This window comes from Dryobates pubescens, chromosome 31 (assembly GCF_014839835.1).
Source record: "Dryobates pubescens isolate bDryPub1 chromosome 31, bDryPub1.pri, whole genome shotgun sequence".
NCBI lineage: Eukaryota > Metazoa > Chordata > Aves > Piciformes > Picidae > Dryobates > Dryobates pubescens.
Window position 1 is genome coordinate 6,760,605 of NC_071642.1, and position 16,530 is coordinate 6,777,134.

Below are 16,530 nucleotides of genomic sequence, written 5' to 3' on the forward strand. Positions count from 1 at the left end.
ATTGCTCCTGGTGCCACCATTAAAGCTCAAGCTCAGCCAAGGCCCAGTCTGGTGGCACTGGGGGGGTGGGTGGCGAGGGTGTGAGGAGTGGGGGCTGGGATGGTGCCCACTGGCAGGTGTGGGGTACTGGGGGGGGCTGTGGGGGTGCCCATGGGGTCATCAGGCTGGGTGGTGGGCACCTGGTGCTGGGCAGGGTTGCAGAGGTGCAGGGCAGGGGGGGGGAGGGGGGCTGCAGGAGTGGGACCTGCACTGCAAGTGGGTGGGTGGGGGGCAGCAGTGGGGGCTATGGGGGTGCAGTGGTGCTGGGGGGGGGCTGCAGGGAGGCAGCAGTGGGGGCTATGGGGGTGCAGTGGTGCTGGGGGGAGCTGCAGGGGGGCAGCAGTGGGGGCTATGGGGGTGCAGTGGTGCTGGGGGGGGCTGCAGGGAGGCAGCAGTGGGGGGCATGGGGGTGCAGTGGTGCTGGGGGGGCTGCAGGGAGGCAGCAGTGGGGGCTATGGGGGTGCAGTGGTGCTGGGGGGGCTGCAGGGAGGCAGCAGTGGGGGCTATGGGGGTGCAGTGGTGCTGGGGGGGGCTGCAGGGAGGCAGCAGTGGGGGGCATGGGGGTGCAGTGGTGCTGGGGGGGCTGCAGGGAGGCAGCAGTGGGGGCTATGGGGGTGCAGTGGTGCTGGGGGGGGCTGCAGGGAGGCAGCAGTGGGGGCTATGGGGGTGCAGTGGTGCTGGGGGGGGCTGCAGGGGGGCAGCAGTGGGGGCTATGGGGGTGCAGTGGTGCTGGGGGGGGCTGCAGGGGGGCAGCAGTGGGGGCTATGGGGGTGCAGTGGTGCTGGGGGGGGCTGCAGGGAGGCAGCAGTGGGGGGCATGGGGGTGCAGTGGTGCTGGGGGGGGCTGCAGGGAGGCAGCAGTGGGGGCTATGGGGGTGCAGTGGTGCTGGGGGGCGCTGCAGGGAGGCAGCAGTGGGGGCTATGGGGGTGCAGTGGTGCTGGGGGGGGGCTGCAGGGAGGCAGCAGTGGGGGCTATGGGGGTGCAGTGGTGCTGGGGGGCGCTGCAGGGAGGCAGCAGTGGGGGCTATGGGGGTGCAGTGGTGCTGGGGGGGGCTGCAGGGAGGCAGCAGTGGGGGCTATGGGGGTGCAGTGGTGCTGGTAGGGATGCAAAGGGCCCTAATGGGCTGTATCAGTGCTGGGGGGGGGTTTGCAATGGTGCATGGGGGGCTGCAGGGGTGGTTGCAGGGTTGCATAAAGTCCTGTGGGGCTGCAGTGGTGCCCATGGGGGGGTTGCAGCAGTGAGTGGGGGGGCTGCAACAGGACACGTGGGGCTGCAGTGGTGCCCACGGCTGGCTGCAGTGATGCATGGGGGCTGCAGGAGGGCACCGAGGGCTTTGCATGTGGGGCTGCAATGGGACGGAAGGGGCCGCGGCAGTGCCCCGGGGGGGCCGGGGGTCGCAGCGCTGCCTGCCGTGCTGGAGGGACACGGGGGGTGTGATGCCACAGCGCTGTGCCAGCTCCCGGGGCAGTCAGCAGACGCTCCCTGGGACCCCCCTACAAGCCGAGGGGGACCCTCCCCTGGGCATCGCCCCGTGCCAGTTCCCTGCTCCCCGCTCCGAGCCGTGCCCGGTCCCCGTCCGCCCCGTCGGGGCAATCGGTGCCCGCAGACGGCGCTGCGGAGTCTCCTCCCGGCCCGGCCCGGCCCCGCCGGGCTCCGCCGGCCCCTTCCGAGGGGGAGGTGCCGCTGCCGGGGCCGTCCTCGGTTCCGCCGCCCCACGGGGGCTGCCCGGCTCGGCCGCCCACCGGTGAGTGCTCCCGGGGGGGGGATGGATGCGAGGGGTTCCGGGGGGGGCTACCAGTGCCCGGCCCTCGGCGATGCTGCTCTCGGGGGTGCCGGTTCTCGAGCCTCGGGGTTGCAGAACTCGGGGGTGCCGCTGCCCGACCCCTGGGGGTGCAGCCCTCGGGGGTCCCGGGGGGGAGTGGAGGGCTGCTCGGAGTGCTGCTCGCCCAGGGAGGGGAGGCGTTTTAGGGGGGCGCAGGCAGCCCCTGTGTCCCCAAGTCCCCTGCGCCTGCTGGCATCTCCTGTCACCCGCCGTCACGGGGTGCCAGGGGGCAGTGCCAGCTGCCGGAGCCACAAAGGCATCGCTGTGAGCCGGGGAGGGGACCTGGACCTAGCTGGGGACCGAGGTGAGGGGGTAGGGGGCAAAGGTAGTGGGGGGGAGTGGGAGAGTTGGGGGGGGGAGGGCGGGCAGGAGATGGAAAAGGGATGCGGGGGGTTGGAGAGAGAGGGCAGAGGTTGGACAGGGAGGTGGAGGGGACAGGGAAGAGGTGCAGGGAATGGAAGAGGGTGCGAGGGACAGGAGAGGTGGGGGGCAAGGGACAGAGCAGGGGTGCAGGGGACAGAGCTGGAGTGCAGGGGACAGAGGAGGGGTGCAGGGGACAGAGCAGGGGTGCAGGACTGCTGGAGGGGTCCGGGAGTTGTGCCCAGCTGGATTTTGGGGTCCTAGGGGGGCATCAGGAGGTGGCTGGCCGAGGGATGCTGAGCGGAGCCGGGTCGTGGGCAGGGGGTTTGGGCTTTCCTCCCCGGTGCTTCGAAGCCCAGCCCAGGAAATTCTTCCGGGCAGCCTCTCAAGACCCTCTTTGTGCGCTTGGGATGTTTAAAATGCCTTCCCCGGCGGCTGCGGACGGGGGGTGCTGAGCTCCTGCTGCCCCCCCCCCGGGGGGTGCTGAGCTCCTGCTGCCCGCCCCGGGGGGTGCTGAGCTCCTGCTGCCCCTCCCGGGGGGTACTGAGCTCCTGCTGCCCTCCCCGGGGGGTGCTGAGCTCCTGCTGCCCCTCCCGGGGGGTACTGAGCTCCTGCTGCCCCCCCGGGGCTCTGCCGCCGGCCGCCGGGGGACAGGATGGGGCCGAGCCGGTGCGGAGCAGCCGGGCAGGGAGCCGCGATGGCAGCGCCGGTGACGGCTCGGGGGAGGGGGCTGCTCCTTCCTTCTCGTCCCACCCAAGCCAAGCGCTGCCGTGGGCACCCCGGGGGACCCTCAGCATCCTCCTGGCGGTGAGGGCTGGCTGCAGGATGAAGGGCTCAGGGTGGTCCTCGCAGCCCCGTCCGGACCCTTGCCCAGGCCCTCCGCCGGATCCTCCCCAGCGCTTGGCTGCCCTGGCAGCCACATCGTCCCCTCCAAGCCCTGCTGGCTCGGCTGTGCCATGCCGCAAGCCACCAGCCCGGCTGCCAAGGCCTCGCTGGTTTCCTGCCATCCCCTGGGGACGGTAGGGGAGCAGCAGGGTGACCTCGCCTGCCCCCTCCCCGCTGCCCACACCACCGGGGGGCCCCTGGGGACCCCAGGACCCCCTTGCCCCTGGGTCCCTCTCGTGCTCAGGCTGAGGCTGGCAGAGGAGGAAGCCACCAGCACCAGCCGGGGCTGGGGGGGTACCAGGGCAGCGAGAGAGGAAGCAGCGGTGGCTGCCCTCACCCTGCCGTGCCACCAGCTCCCGGGTCCCCTCCCCGGAAGGAAGGCGCCGCCAGGCTCCAGCACCCCGCGCTGGGCACCTTTGGGGTGCGGGGCTGGGGGGCGGTGGCAACAGGGAGAGCCTTTGGTGGGCTCTGCTGCGTGGAGGGAGGGAGGAAGAAGGCTCTCCTCTCCCTCACCTCCCCCCCCCCCCCCCCCAAACTTTGCCACCGCGGCTCTCTGCCTGCCCAGAGCCCCCTCCTGCCATGCCGGTGACAGTGACCTTGCCCGGGCCGGCCCCCTGGGGCTTCCGCATCGCCGGGGGAAGGGATTTCGGGAAGCCCATCACCGTCTCCAAGGTAGGAGCCCCCCCGCCGCGGCCCCGGGGAAGGCTGCGGGGATGCTGAGGCCGGCAGCGGGCTGGGCTGGGCTGCTCCGGGCAGCGGATCCTGTTTATCCTCCTGCAGCGATCCTGCTCCGTGGGAACGTCCCCACGGGTGGGTGACAGTGGAGGGGGGGTGGGGGGGGGTGGGGAATTGTGCCACTGGGCCGGGCTGAGCTTCCGAGTGTTGTTGTGGCGGCCTTGGACCCCTCCTCCCTCCCCGGGCGGAGAGCCTGGCGCCCGACTGGCACAGCCGTGGGGATCCTGGGGGGTGGGAGAGCCCTGGCAGGGTGGCAGCTGGGCACCAACACCCAGCTGGCTGCACCCAGCTGTGTGTGTGCCAGGCTGTGGTGATGTGGGGAGCTGCAACAGGACGTGCGGGGCTGCAAGGGTGCCCCCACGGGGAGCTGCAGTGGTGGCTGTGGGGCTGCAGTGGGACATGCAGGGTGCACGTGGGAGGGCTGGGGGTGTGTGGGGGGCGCTGCCCTCCAAGATAACAGCAGGGCCGTGCCCCTGCCCCCTCCTCTGTGGAGGTGGCAGAGCAGGGGAAGGCAGCCGGGGCTGACCTGCGGCCGGGGGACGTCATTGTCACCATCAACGGGGAGAGCACGGCCGAGATGCTCAACGTGGAGGCACAGAACAAGATCAGGAGGAGCCCTGGGGAGCTGCAGCTGCAGGTGGAGAGGTAGGGGAGCTGTGCTGAGTGGCAGGGTGGGTGCCAGCCCGGGTGCTTGGCTCCCCAGCCCTGTCCCCAGGCGGGTTAGGGTCCCCCAGCCCCGTGCTGGTTTTCCCCTCCAGCGACTCTTGGGGCTGTGCCACCCCCGCGGGACTCTGTCCCAGCTCTGTAATTAAAGAGTCAGGCAGTAATGAGGCCAAGCAGCTCTGGCAGCCGTTACCTGGTGGACTGGTCCCAGCTGGGGGCCTGGAGCTGCTGCTGCTTCTTGCCTCTTCCCCGAGGGGAGGGGGAGGGGGCGCTACAAGGGGGTGGTTGTGCACGGGGGGCTGCAGGCTCCCGGGGCAGATTCAGGCCCCACCAACATTCTCCCTTGGTCCCTAGGTCCCTGATGCCACCCTCCAGCCACACCAACGGGGACACATCACCAGAGAGGCTGGCCACACGCTTCCAGGTGAGCCCTGGGCAGCTCCTGCACCCCCTCAGACCCCCACCCAGGGCTGACTTCAGCTCCTGGCATCTCCCCTGACGCCCACCCAGGGCTGATTTCAGCTCCTGGCATCTCCCTCCCCCTCCTCCCAGGACACAATGCAGATGCAGGACAAGAGCCAGGGCACCCTAAGGGCATCCTGCCCCAGCCTGGCATCCCACAGCTCCCTGCCTGGCAGTGGCAGGTAAGGCTGGACCTGGCTGTGTGCAGGGCTAGGGGGTGGGCAGGGGTCTGGGCAGGGCCAGGGGCTCTGCTGATGGCTCCATCCTCTTCCCCACAGCTCACAGCTCCTGGAGGAGGAGTTCACCTCTCCCAGCCTTGACCAGGTGAGCAGGAGCTGGGGGGGCTGTGTGGGGCCAGGAGGAGATGCTGGGAGGTCATCTGTGCCCTGCCCCCCCCAAAACTGTCTCCTTTTGCAGTCCCAAACCATTGCCCTGTGGAACCCCAAGCCATCACCTCTTACAGCCTCCAAGCCTCTCCCTCTCCAGCTCCAAACCATCTCCCTTTGCACCCCTACAGCACCCCCTTTGCAAGCCCAAACCTTTACCCTCTTCAGCCCTACACCTTTGCCCTTTGGAACCCCAAACCATCATCCTTTGAGCCCCAAACCATCACCTCTTGCAGCCCTACACCTTCAACCTTTTGCAGCCCCAAACCATCCTTCTCTGAGCTCCAAACCACCTCCCTCTGAGCCCCAAATCCACCTCCCTCTGAGCCCCAAATCCACCTCCCTCTGAGCCCCAAACCCGCCTCCCTCTGAGCCCCAAATCCACCCTTCCTTTGAGCCCAAACCACCTCCCTCTGAGCCCCAATCCACATCCCTCTGAGCCCCAAACCATCCCCCTCTGAGCCCCACACCACCACCCTTTGGACCCCCCAGACCAAAACGGGTCTGGGGTCTTTCCATCCCCACTGCCCCACGATCTCCCAGCCCTGCTCTCCCTCAAGGGCCACTCTTGTGGTGCCACCTGCCCAGCACGCTGGCCCTGGCCCTGGCACACCTGGCCGGGGATGATTTGCTTTGCTCCATGCCTCTTGGCACCGGCGCCTGCCTGGGGAGCCCAAACCAGTTCGGGGAGGCGCAGCCCAGCCCCTGCCAGCCCCAGAGGACTTGGGGCGTTGGCAGGGCAGGGACCCACGGCCCGGCGTCCCCCCGGCAGCGCCCTCTGTGCCCCGGGGCGCAGGGCTGGGATGCCCTGGGGGTCGGGGGGGGTTGGGATGCCTCCCTGGGCTGCCCAAACCGGTCCCGGGATGCCTGCAGCCTCCCAGTTCCTTCCCGCCGTGGCTCTGGGCGGCTGCTGAACCCCCACGGGGCAGCCGCTGGCTCCGGGGCTGGAGTCTCCCTCCTCTCCTTCTCCTCCTCCTTCTCCTCCCTTCCCAGTTTTCCTTTTTCTTGTTTTTCAAGCCCAAATTGGGAAGCGGTGGTGGCTCCGGGCTGAGCCCTTCCCAGCTGCCTTTGGCCGCAGCTTCAAGCCACCCCCTTGGCTCCCGCAGCTCCTTTGCTCCCTCCCCGGCTCCTTAGCTGCTTTGGGGCCAGCCCTGGAGAGTCCTGGCCAGTCCCGGACCCACCCCAGGGTGGTCCATGGGGCTGGGAAGGGGCTGCTGCTTTGCCCAGCCCCCTCCTCCCCCCGGAAAAGCCCCCCCCCCCGCCATGGTTCTTGGTGGCACTGGTGGGGACGACCCCAAGGCTCCAGCTCCACCCGCGCCTGATTTTAACTCTTCCTTCACCTCCCTCTGACCTCACAGAGCCCTTTTCCATCTCTGGGGGGATGGGGGTGCAGGCAGGGGGGGGTGTTCCTTGTGTCGTTCTCCCCCTCCCCCCCTTCCCAGACCCCAGCTCCTGCAGGCTCTTCCCTGGGCTCCCATCTGCAGCTCCTGGGAACAGCAGCTTCCACTTAGCTGGAATTGGCCTTTCCTGCCGCCCTGCTAAGCAGCAGCAGATGCCGGGGGGGGAGCTGGGGGGGCAGTGGGGGGTGGGGGGCACAGGCATAGGCTTAGGCTTACTGCTCTGGGGTCTACTGGGGGGACTGGCTCCTCTTCCCCCACAACCCCAGGGGTCCCACTGGCCCCAGCAGGGAAGGGGCCCAGTGGGGCCAGATTGGGGCTGATGTGGGGTCCTGGGCTCTGGGGGTGGGGGGTCCCAGTAGGAGAGCAGTCCATGGCCAGAGGCCTCAGATCAGTTGTCCCCCAGGGTGTCCCTAGGAGGGGGTTGCAGGGTGGGGGTCTGGAGGCATCCCCCAGGCTCAGGACAGTCCCTGAGGCAGCCCCAGTTGCTCCCCCCCGAGCACCCAGAACCCCTCTCCTTTGGGCCAGGAGCAAGGAAGCCTGAGCCAGCAGCACAGCACCCCGGGATCCATCCTGCCTCCAGCACCCCCCCGCCCACCTTCCCCAGCCTTTGAGACCCCCCCAGGCCCCTGGGAGAGGAGGCAGCGGCGACCCTCGTCCCCCCCGGCCAGCTCCTGCAACAGGTAGGGAGCAGGGCTGGGGGCTGGGGGCCGGGGGGGGGGGAGGGAGGGAGGGGCACGGGTGCAGGGAAGCCCCCAGCACCATGCACCCATCCTGCCACGGCTGCTCAGCACCCCTGGGTGCTGTTTCACCCCTGTAAAGAGTTAAGAGGCAGAGAGAGCAGTGGGAGAGGTGAGCAAGTCAGGGCTGAAAGGAGTGAAAGGAGCAGGTGAGGGGTGGACAAGTGGGTGCAGGGAAGCCCCCAGCACCATGCACACATCCTGCCACGGCTGCTCAGCACCCCTGGGTGCTGTGTCACCTCTGCAAAGAGTTAAGAGGCAGGGAGAGCAGTGGGAGGGCTGAGCAGGTCGGGGCACATCTCCTAGAGAGAAGGCAGAAGGTGAGAAGGGACAAATGGGTGCAGGGAAGCCCCCAGCACCATGCACCCATCCTGCCATGGCTGCTCAGCACCCGTGGGTGCTGCCTGGGTGCTGTTTCACCCCTGTAAAGAGTTAAGAGGCAGGGAGAGCAGTGGGAGGGCTGAGCAGGTCGGGGCACATCTCCTAGGGCGGAGGGGGAAAGCGCCAGCTGGGTGCAGCCGGGAGCAGCCAAGCATCGGGGCGCTGGGAACCCATCCCCTCCCCGCCCCCCCCCCCCCGAAACCACCCCGACTTTATGCCATCTCCCCCCACCCTTGGGCGCCTGGCGAAGCCCGGGGTCGGAGCCAGCCATGAGGCGTTTGGAGGAGGACTCCGAAGTCTACAAAATGCTGCAGGAAAACCGGGAGCTGAGGGCGGCCCCGCGGCAGTCCAGCACCTTCCGGCTGCTGCAGGAGGCGCTGGAGGATGAGGATGGAGGTGAGGAAGGATGGGGGGGGGGGTTGGGGTTTGGGGGGGGAGTGGGCAGGTGGCCACACGCACAGAGGGACACGGCAGGGGCCAGCTGAGGAGATCCCGGTGGATTTGATGTGTTCCCCCCCGCCCCCACCAGCTCCTCACCCCAGCTGGATCTCGCCCGGCAGCCGTGCACCGGGGGCTGGGGGCCAGAAGCTTCACCTCTGCGAGAAGTGTGGCAGCAGCATCGCGTGAGTGCCGCTGGGGGGCGCTAGGGACGAGCTGCGCCCTCCCCTCGCCTCCTTGCCCTCCCCTCGCCTCCTTGCCCTCCCCTCCCCTCCCCTCCCCTCCCCTCCTTCCCCTCCCCTCCTTCCCCTCCCCTCCTTCCCCTCCTTCCCCTCCCCTTCCCTCCACTCCCCTCCCCTCCCCTCCCCTCCCCTCCCTTCCCCTCCTTCTCCTCCCCTCCTTCTCCTCCCCTCCCCTCCCCTCCCCTCCTTCCCCCCCAGCATGCCCAGCATGGCTGAAATGGGGCTGGGGTGGGGTGCTGAGCTGTGTGTGGGGGTCCCAGTATGGGCACAGTGGGTGCTGGGCTATGGGGGGGTCCCAAAATGGGGCTGTTGTTGGGTGCTGGGGTATGGGGGTGGGGTCCCAGTATGGGCACACTGGGCGCTGGGCTATGGGGGGTCCCCGTGTGGGCACAGTGGGTGCTGGGCTATGGGGGGGTCCCAGTATGGGCACACTGGGCGCTGGGCTATGGGGGGGTCCCAGTATGGGCACAGTGGGTGCTGGGCTATGGGGGGGTCCCAGTATGGGCACACTGGGTGCTGGGCTATGGGGGGGTCCCAGTATGGGCACACTGGGCGCTGGGCTATGGGGGGTCCCCGTGTGGCCACACTGGGCGCTGCTGCTGGGTGGGGGCGGCACGGTGGGCACCCCGCTGACGCCCCCCCGCGGCCGTCCCGCAGAACGCAGGCGGTGCGCATCCGCGAGGGGCGGTACCGGCACCCCGCCTGCTACTGCTGCGCCGACTGCGGCCTCAACCTGAAGATGCGAGGCCACTTCTGGGGGGGCGAGGAGCTCTACTGCGAGAAGCACGCACGACTGCGCTACCAGGGCACCCCCCCCGCCGCCCCCCACCACTCCTGAGCCCCCCCCGCACACACACACCCCCCTCCAAACATGGGAACTTCGCCCTCTGCAGCACCATCCCCATCCATCACCTCCCAATCCCTGCCCTGCTGCCCCCACCCCATCACCTCCCAACCCCTGCCCTGCTGCCCCCACCCCCCTCCCGGCACCCCCCCAGCCCTGCCAGCCCCCCTGCTGGGGGGGCTGCATGGATGTGGCCTTGTGTTGGTGTGATGAGCTGGGCTGGAGCTCAGCCTGGGCTCAGGGGTGTGATGAGCTGGGCTGGAGCTCAGCCTGGGCTCAGGGGTGTGATGAGCTGGGCTGGAGCTCAGCCTGGGCTCAGGGGTGTGATGAGCTGGGCTGGAGCTCAGCCTGGGCTCAGGGGTGTGATGAGCTGGGCTGGAGCTCAGCCTGGGCTCAGGGGTGTGATGAGCTGGGCTGGGGCTCAGCCTGGGCTCAGGGGTGTGATGAGCTGGGCTGGAGCTCAGCCTGGGCTCAGGGGTGTGATGAGCTGGGCTGGGACTCAGCCTGGGCTGGGGCTCAGCAGCCCCCAGTGCCACAGCAGGGGCATGGAGGGGGGGTGAGGGCAGGGGCTTGAGCACTTAGGTACCAGGGGGGGGCTGGCACCGCTTTGGGCACTGGCTGCAGAGGCTTCCCTGCTGCTCCAGCAGCCCCCACACAAATATAATATATTTGCTCCACTGCCCTCTCTGCTCTGTGGGGGACTGGGGGGGGGGGGGGGGGGGGGGGGGGGCGGACAGGCAGTCTGGGACCCCAGCCCCTGGAAGCAGCCCTCACGCCCCCCATAACTGGGGGAGGGGGGCGGTCCAGGGCTTGGCACCGGCTCCGTGGCACGGAGCAGGCTCTGGCCGTGGCACAGCCAGGGCTTGCCCCGCTGCCAGGAAGGTCACAGCTCCCCGTGGGGCGGCAGTGTCCCCTCCCTGCTCTGGGAGGGTCCCTGGGAGGTGTCAGGGGTTTATTGCGGGTTGTTGGCAGAGGTCTTTGTCCTGTGGGGGCCCAGGTGGGCTCTTATCGCTGCCCTCCCCCCTCCTTCGTGCCTCTCTGCACGGAGATGGGCTTGGAGTTACCTTAGCAGCAGCTCCTGGGTGAGCCCGGGGGAGGAGCAGCCCCTTCTGCCCGGGCTCCCTGCCAGGTCCTGGGGTCCCTTCTGCCCGGGCTCCCTGCCAGGTCCTGGGGTCACTCAGCCATGTCCTGACACCCCTTTGCCCAGTGTCCCCATCAGATCCTGGGGTCCCCTCTGCCCAGGCTCCCTGCCAGGTCCTGAGGTCCCCCAGCCAGGTCCTGGCATCCCTCTGCCCAGGCCCTTTGCCCAGTGTCCCTATCAGGTCCTGGGGTCCCTTTGCCCAGGGTCTCTCAGCCCGGGGTCCTGCCTGGGGTCCCTTGCAGGCAGGGGGAGAGTTGTGCTCAGCCCTCAGCGAGCTGCAGCCCAGCCCTGCTCGGTGCTGGTGTCTCTAATGAAGAGCTCATTTGGCAGGGCCTGGTGTGCCAGGCCAAGGGGGGGTGGTTCGAGCTCCTAAGAGGGAGATTCAGACTTGGGGAGAAGGCAGAGATGTTTGCCCCTGAGGGTGGTGAGACCCTGGCACCATATACCCAGAGAGGTTGGAGCTGGCCCCATCCCTGGCACCACCCCAGGCCAGGCTGTGTGTGTGGAGGGCTCTGAGCAACCTGCTCTGGCTGGGGGTGTCCCTGCTGGCTGCAGGGGGGGAGAGGGGGCTGGACTGGAGGAGCTTTAAAGGTCCCTTCCCACCTAAAGCATTCCATGACTCTGCTCCCCAGGGATGGAGACCCTCCTGCCCCACCTCTCCTGCCCATCTCCAGCAGCTCCATCTCGGTGCATGGGGAGGGGAGGGTGAAGGGGAGAGGGAAAGGAAGGGGAGGGAAGGGAAGGGGAGAGGAGAGGAGAGGAGAGGAGGGGGAAGGGAAGGGAAAGGGGAGGGGAAAGGAAGGGCAGGGCAATAAACCCTTTTTCACCTGGGTGGGATCGGAGGCTTTGACCCCCACCCCCCTACCCCTCCCGGCCGTAGCACAAAGCCGCAGCTGGGAGCAAAGGTGCTGCCCCCACCCCCGCCCCGCCCCATAAGGCAGCGGAGGAGCAGCGGAATCGTCCTGCCCGGACCCCGCCGAGCCCTCCCCGCTGCCCCCTGCCCGGTGTCGTCCTCCGCCCCCTCCTCTCCGCTCTGTGTCCCCCCACCCCGTGTCCCCCCACCCCAAGCCTGGCCATGCTGCGTCGCCGCAGAGTCTTCAGAGTGCAGCTGCAGCAGGGTGAGTTTGGGGCACCTGGGGCTATGGGGGACCCCCCCAGCCCCATACAGCTGAGGGGGAGTCCTTGGGGTCCTGGCTTGGGGGTCTGCCAAGTTCTTGCTGGAAGAGGATCCTCATGGAGCCCTGCTTGGGGGGGGAGGGGGCGGTCTGTGCTGGAGGGGGCCCTGGAGCTCCCTGGCACCATCCCCCTCCCTGGCACCATCCCCCTCCCTGGCACCATCCCCCTCCCCCCAACTTGCGGCTTCTGTGCTGAAGTGAGGGGGGGGGGGATGTCTCTGGAGGTCCTTGGGGCCCCCTAAGTTCACGGGGGAGGACGCAGGGGGTCCTTGGCACCCCCTAAGTTCACGGGGGAGGATGCAGGGGGTCCTGGCACCCCCCAATCAGTGTTATTTGTGCTGGAGGGGCTCCCGGCACCCCTCAATGTGCGGTGTCCGTGTTGAAGGGGGTCCATGGACCCCCCCCCCCGCTTTGTGTCGTTCCACGACCACCCCTCCCACTCCCACCCCCACCCCCCATGCTGGGAGGAGCGCAGGCTGCTGCCTGTACTGGGAATTCAAACTGGGATTTGCCTCCCAGTGCCTGGGCTGGGGGGTTGTGTGTCCCTGCCTGCCCCGGGTTGGAGCTTGCTGGGGTTCAGGAGCCCTCCCCCCATCTTTAGGTGCCCCCCACCCCCAGCTCAGGCTGTGCTGGGTACCCCCCTTCCAAGCAGCAAAGCTTAGGAGATATTGGGGGGCTCTGAGCCGGAGCTGTGGCTTTGAGGGGCACCCTCAGACCCTCCCCAGCCTAGTGGCAGCTGCCAGGGAGGAGGTTTGAGCTCAGCTGGAGTTGGGGAACCCCTTGTGACCCCCCCCAGAGGAGGGGTCTGAGCTCCGAGGAAGTCTGTCGGAGGCTGGGCGGGCGCCGTGCCCGGGAGCCCGTGGCCCCTTGGCACGTGGGGCCGTCCCACGCTGCCCGTGGAGACCGGGAGCGTGGGCTGGGGGCTGCTGGCTGTGCTGGGAGGCCGCCGGAGGGGGGCAGCCCCCCCCCGGGCATTGCTGGGATTCATGTGGCTGCTGAACAGCAGGATTGTCCCCCGGGGGTGTGCCGGGGGCTGGCCACAGCCTCCCGCTGCCAGCTCCGTGCCAGGGCCGGCACCGGCCTCGGGCTCCACGGGGGGTGCAGGGTGAGTGCCTCCCGCAGCAGGGCAGCGATCTGGGATCCTTGGGAGGGTCCTGAGACAGGGCAGGGGGCTGGGATCGCCGGGGGGGCCCCGCAGGGGCAGGGCAGCGGTAGGGCAGGGGTCTGGGATCGCCGGGGGACCCCCGCAGGGGCAGGGCAGGGGTCTGGGATCGCCGGGGGACCCCCGCAGCGGTAGGGCAGGGGTCTGGGATCGCCGGGGGACCCTCGCAGCCGCAGAGCAGGGATCTGGGACCCTCGCAGCGGCAGGGCAGGGGTCTGGGCTCCCTGGGCCGCTTCTGAGACAGGGCAGGGGTCTGGGCTCTCCAGGAGACCCCCGCAGGGGCAGGGTAGGGGTAGGGCAGGGGTCTGGGATCGCCGGGGGACCCCCGCAGGGGCAGGGTAGGGGTAGGGCAGGGGTCTGGGATCGCCGGGGGACCCCCGCAGCCGCAGAGCAGGGATCTGGGACCCCCGCAGCGGCAGGGCAGGGGTCTGGGCTCCCCGGGGGACCCCTGCCCAATGAATCCAGAGCCCTGAGCCGTGGGGCTGGCTGGCAGCTTCCCGAGCAGCCTCTCTCGCCGTTCCCAGTGGGGGCTGGGAGGGCAGCCCTTCACCACCGGTCCAGCCAGTAGCACCAAGTCCCAGCTCCTGCCAGGAACCAGTTGGGAACCAGTCCTGTGAGGAGGTGCTGCGGCTCCCCGGGCCCGGGGCTGCCTGGGGAGGCTATAAAAGGCAGCTGGGGACTGGCTCCCGGCCGGAGGCTGCCGAGATGTGGGGCGGCTCCTGCGGTGGCTGGAAGAGGAGGTTCAGCTGCTGTGAGTCTGGGGGTGCTGGGGGGTGAGGGCTGAGCCTTAAGCAAGGGTCTCTGGAGGGTGTGGCGAGGGTGGGAAGCTCTGAACCCCAAAGGGAGTATAGAGAGGAGGCCAAAGCTTTGCTCCCGACCTCCCTGAGCCCTCTGCTGTGGGCTGGTTGAGGACAGGGGGTGAGACCCCCGCCCAGCACCACCCCATGAGCCCACCCCGAGCTCTGCATCGGCAGGTGGTGTCCCCCACGCTGTGGGCACAAGTGTGAGAAGCTGGTGGTCCCTGGAGCCATCCTGTGCTGGGGGATGGGTCCTGCAGCCCTGCTGTGCCCTGGGGGTGGCTGGCACCGAGCTGGGGGCGGGGGGGATGAGGGCACCCACTCGTGCAGGTCGGGGTGAGGGTGGTTGGTGCTTCTCAAAGTGGTTTGGGAGGATGGGGTGGGTGTGGGGATGGGAGTCTGGGAGCAGTGGCGACTGTGCCACCACGGGATGGGCACCCCCCAGCACGGGGCAGGGCCGGGGGCACCCTCTGGAGCCGGGTCACCGGGCAGGGGGACTGGCATTCGGCATGGCAGTGGGCACGGCCGGAGCTGGTGTAGGGTGGCTGTGGGGGATAGGAGGGGCGGTGGGCTCCTCGCCCTGCCCGAGGACCCCAGCCGTGCCCCCTTCGCCCCGCAGATGGTCCCTGGGAGACTGCGGAGAGCTGCGTGGTTGGCACCTCTGCCAGCATCTACCGCCGGCTGCGGGAGAGCCCAGAGCGGCCCCGCGGGGGGGCGGTGAGCGGCTGGGGACCCTCGGCAGGGCCAGCCCTCTCCTCCAGCAGCCCCCCGGCAAGCCGGCAGCTCCCCAGGTGCGAGTCGGAGGACTCCGGGGTGGAGATGCCCAGCAACGAGCACTCGCCCCTCACCCCCCTGGGCTCCCGCAGCAGCTTCTCCCTCCCCCAGAGCCTCCCGGCCGGGGGGGAGCCTGGCGCAGAACCTTCCCGGCCGCACCACAGCCGCTCGGGCAGTAAGAGACTGCTGCAGGCGGCACAGCGGAGCAGGAGGCAGCGGGCACCGGGGCGATGCCCGCGCCAGCCGGGCCGGCACGGCGCCAGCACAGCCAAACTGTGGGCACAGCTGGCACGGGAGTCCCGGCGGCAGGAGGAGCCCGAGGTGGAGCACCCTGACGGAGCGGTGAGAGATGGGGGAGAGGGAAGCTGTGGCTGGGGAGGAGGGGGATCGGCTGGCTGGGAGCCATGCAGTGCCCCCCTCACCCGCAGGCTGTGCCCGAGGCGACGGTGCCGGTGCCAGGGCAGGGGCTGCAGTACCTGGAACACGTCTGCCAGCTGCTGGAGCACCTGGCGCGGCTGCAGCAGGACAACCTGCTCCTGAGGCAGCAGGTGGCACAGGCTGGGCACAGCCACCCCGACACCACGGTGAGGGCCGGGGGAGGCTGTGAGGGTGCTGCTGAGGGGGCTCAGTTCAGCCCTGGGAGGATAGTGGGGGCGCGGGGGGGTGGGGGGGTGGGGTAGGGTGTGATGGAGGAAGATTGGGGGTCCCAGATCACCCCCCCGGGAGGATGAGTTGTCCATGGGTGCTGGGGGTGGTCCTGGCTCCTGCCTGGGAGGATGTGGGGAACAAGATTGGGGGGGGGCAGGGGGTGGTCCCAGCTCACCCCTTGGGAGGATGTTGGGGGGGGGCCATGGTGGAGGAGTGCTGAGGGGCTCTAGTTCACCCCCTGGGAGACTGTGGGGAGGAAGATGAGGGGGGAAGGGGGCAACCTTACCCGGGGAGGGTGCAGGGTGGTCCTGGGGGGGGGTGTTCCCAGCTCACCCCCTGCCTCCCCTCAGCACCCCCAGCCCCCCCAGGACGCGGTGTGGAGGGGGGAGCGCTTCCGGCCACGCTCCTGCTCCGACAGCCAGGCTCCAGGTGAGCAGGGGGAGGAGAGAGGGGTGGTGGGACCACCCCCACACCCCCTTTATCTCCCCCTCCTCACCCCCTTTGTCCCCCTCCCCCACGCAGCCCCTGACCCTGGGCCGTGCAGGAGGACCTGGGGGCACTCTGCCAGCTCCCCCAACCTGCTGGATCCCTGCGAGAGTGGGGGGAGCCCCCCAGCAGCAGACAAGGTGAGGGGGGTGGGTGAGGGGGGCGGGTTGGGGTCTCCGTGTGCGTGTCCCCCCCCTCACTGGTGCCGTTTCTGCCGGCAGGACGGGCGCTGGGGCAGGGTGAAGCTGCTGCTCACTCGCCTGGCTCGCCGCTCCCTCCGGGGGGGGCGCTGCAGGTAGGGGGCTTGGAGGGGCGGCCCGGACCCCTCCTCCTCCCCCCGCCCTCCCTTCCCCCCTCGGATGGAGGAACAACGCTGCACCTCTGACGTCACACCCCGCCCTCTGACGTCACACCCCCCCGGGGCCGGTCCCCGACCTGCTGCCACACCCCCCCCCCCCCCCAAATCCTCATTTTTCCACCCAATAAAGACTTGGCACTGTCAGAGCCGGCCAGGGTCATTGTGAGGTCATGGGCAGCTGCGCGGTGACGTCACTCCGCGACCTCACCTCCCCCCGTGACGTCACGCAAAGCTACGTCACCGCCGACGGCTTTTCCCAGCCCCTCTTGTCCCCCCCCCGCCCCCATCCCGGATCTCCTCCACGGTCAGCCCCGGGTGGGGTCCCACAACGTCTGGGGGGGCTTGAAGCTCATCCCCCCCCCCCCCCCCCCGAGCTGCTGCTGCAGGTGGGTGGGGAAGGGGCACCGGGATGGGGGGGGGGGGGGGGCGGGTCCTCGCCCGGCGTGGGGAGGGTTGCTCCTGATGGCATCCTATGGGGGGGAGGACAAAGTGGTCCTCCGAGGTGGTCCCCCTTGGAGCGCCGCCCAGCCCCGGGGGGGGCTTGGGGGCGGTGGGAGGGGAGATGATCTTCCAGCTGAGGCTTGGGGGGGGGGGG

General features: G+C 69.5%; 2 protein-coding genes across 2 annotated transcripts; both read left to right on the top strand.

Annotated features, from left to right (window-relative positions):
* The first annotated feature begins 1,668 nt into the window (after positions 1 to 1,668).
* Positions 1,669 to 9,393, top strand: PDLIM2 (PDZ and LIM domain 2). The gene is made up of 8 exons (XM_054175477.1): positions 1,669 to 1,783; positions 3,672 to 3,778; positions 4,335 to 4,486; positions 4,859 to 4,928; positions 5,057 to 5,148; positions 8,121 to 8,266; positions 8,400 to 8,493; positions 9,208 to 9,393. Exons 2-8 carry the CDS (start codon positions 3,686 to 3,688, stop codon positions 9,386 to 9,388), a joined length of 828 nt encoding a protein of 275 aa, XP_054031452.1. The 5' UTR covers positions 1,669 to 1,783; positions 3,672 to 3,685; the 3' UTR covers positions 9,389 to 9,393.
* A 3,933-nt stretch (positions 9,394 to 13,326) lies between these two features.
* On the top strand, positions 13,327 to 15,913 carry C31H8orf58 (chromosome 31 C8orf58 homolog). Its single transcript, XM_054175226.1, has 6 exons — positions 13,327 to 13,623; positions 14,289 to 14,785; positions 14,872 to 15,027; positions 15,442 to 15,520; positions 15,614 to 15,717; positions 15,799 to 15,913. The coding sequence occupies exons 1-6, from the start codon at positions 13,578 to 13,580 to the stop codon at positions 15,874 to 15,876; spliced, it is 960 nt and encodes a 319-aa protein (XP_054031201.1). The 5' UTR covers positions 13,327 to 13,577; the 3' UTR covers positions 15,877 to 15,913.
* Positions 15,914 to 16,530: the final 617 nt, after the last annotated feature.

Excerpts from the sequence above, each read along its gene's own strand:
- C31H8orf58 (XM_054175226.1), top strand. The coding sequence starts at position 13,578 with ATGTGGGGCGGCTCCTGCGGTGGCTGGAAGAGGAGGTTCAGCTGCT. Across the intron at positions 15,028-15,441 it reads ACAGCCACCCCGACACCACG|CACCCCCAGCCCCCCCAGGA; the intron begins GTGAGGGCCGGG and ends GCCTCCCCTCAG. Across the intron at positions 15,718-15,798 it reads GCCCCCCAGCAGCAGACAAG|GACGGGCGCTGGGGCAGGGT; the intron begins GTGAGGGGGGTG and ends TTCTGCCGGCAG.
- PDLIM2 (XM_054175477.1), top strand. The coding sequence starts at position 3,686 with ATGCCGGTGACAGTGACCTTGCCCGGGCCGGCCCCCTGGGGCTTCCGC. Across the intron at positions 5,149-8,120 it reads TCCCTGCCTGGCAGTGGCAG|CCCGGGGTCGGAGCCAGCCA; the intron begins GTAAGGCTGGAC and ends CGCCTGGCGAAG. Across the intron at positions 8,267-8,399 it reads GCTGGAGGATGAGGATGGAG|CTCCTCACCCCAGCTGGATC; the intron begins GTGAGGAAGGAT and ends CGCCCCCACCAG.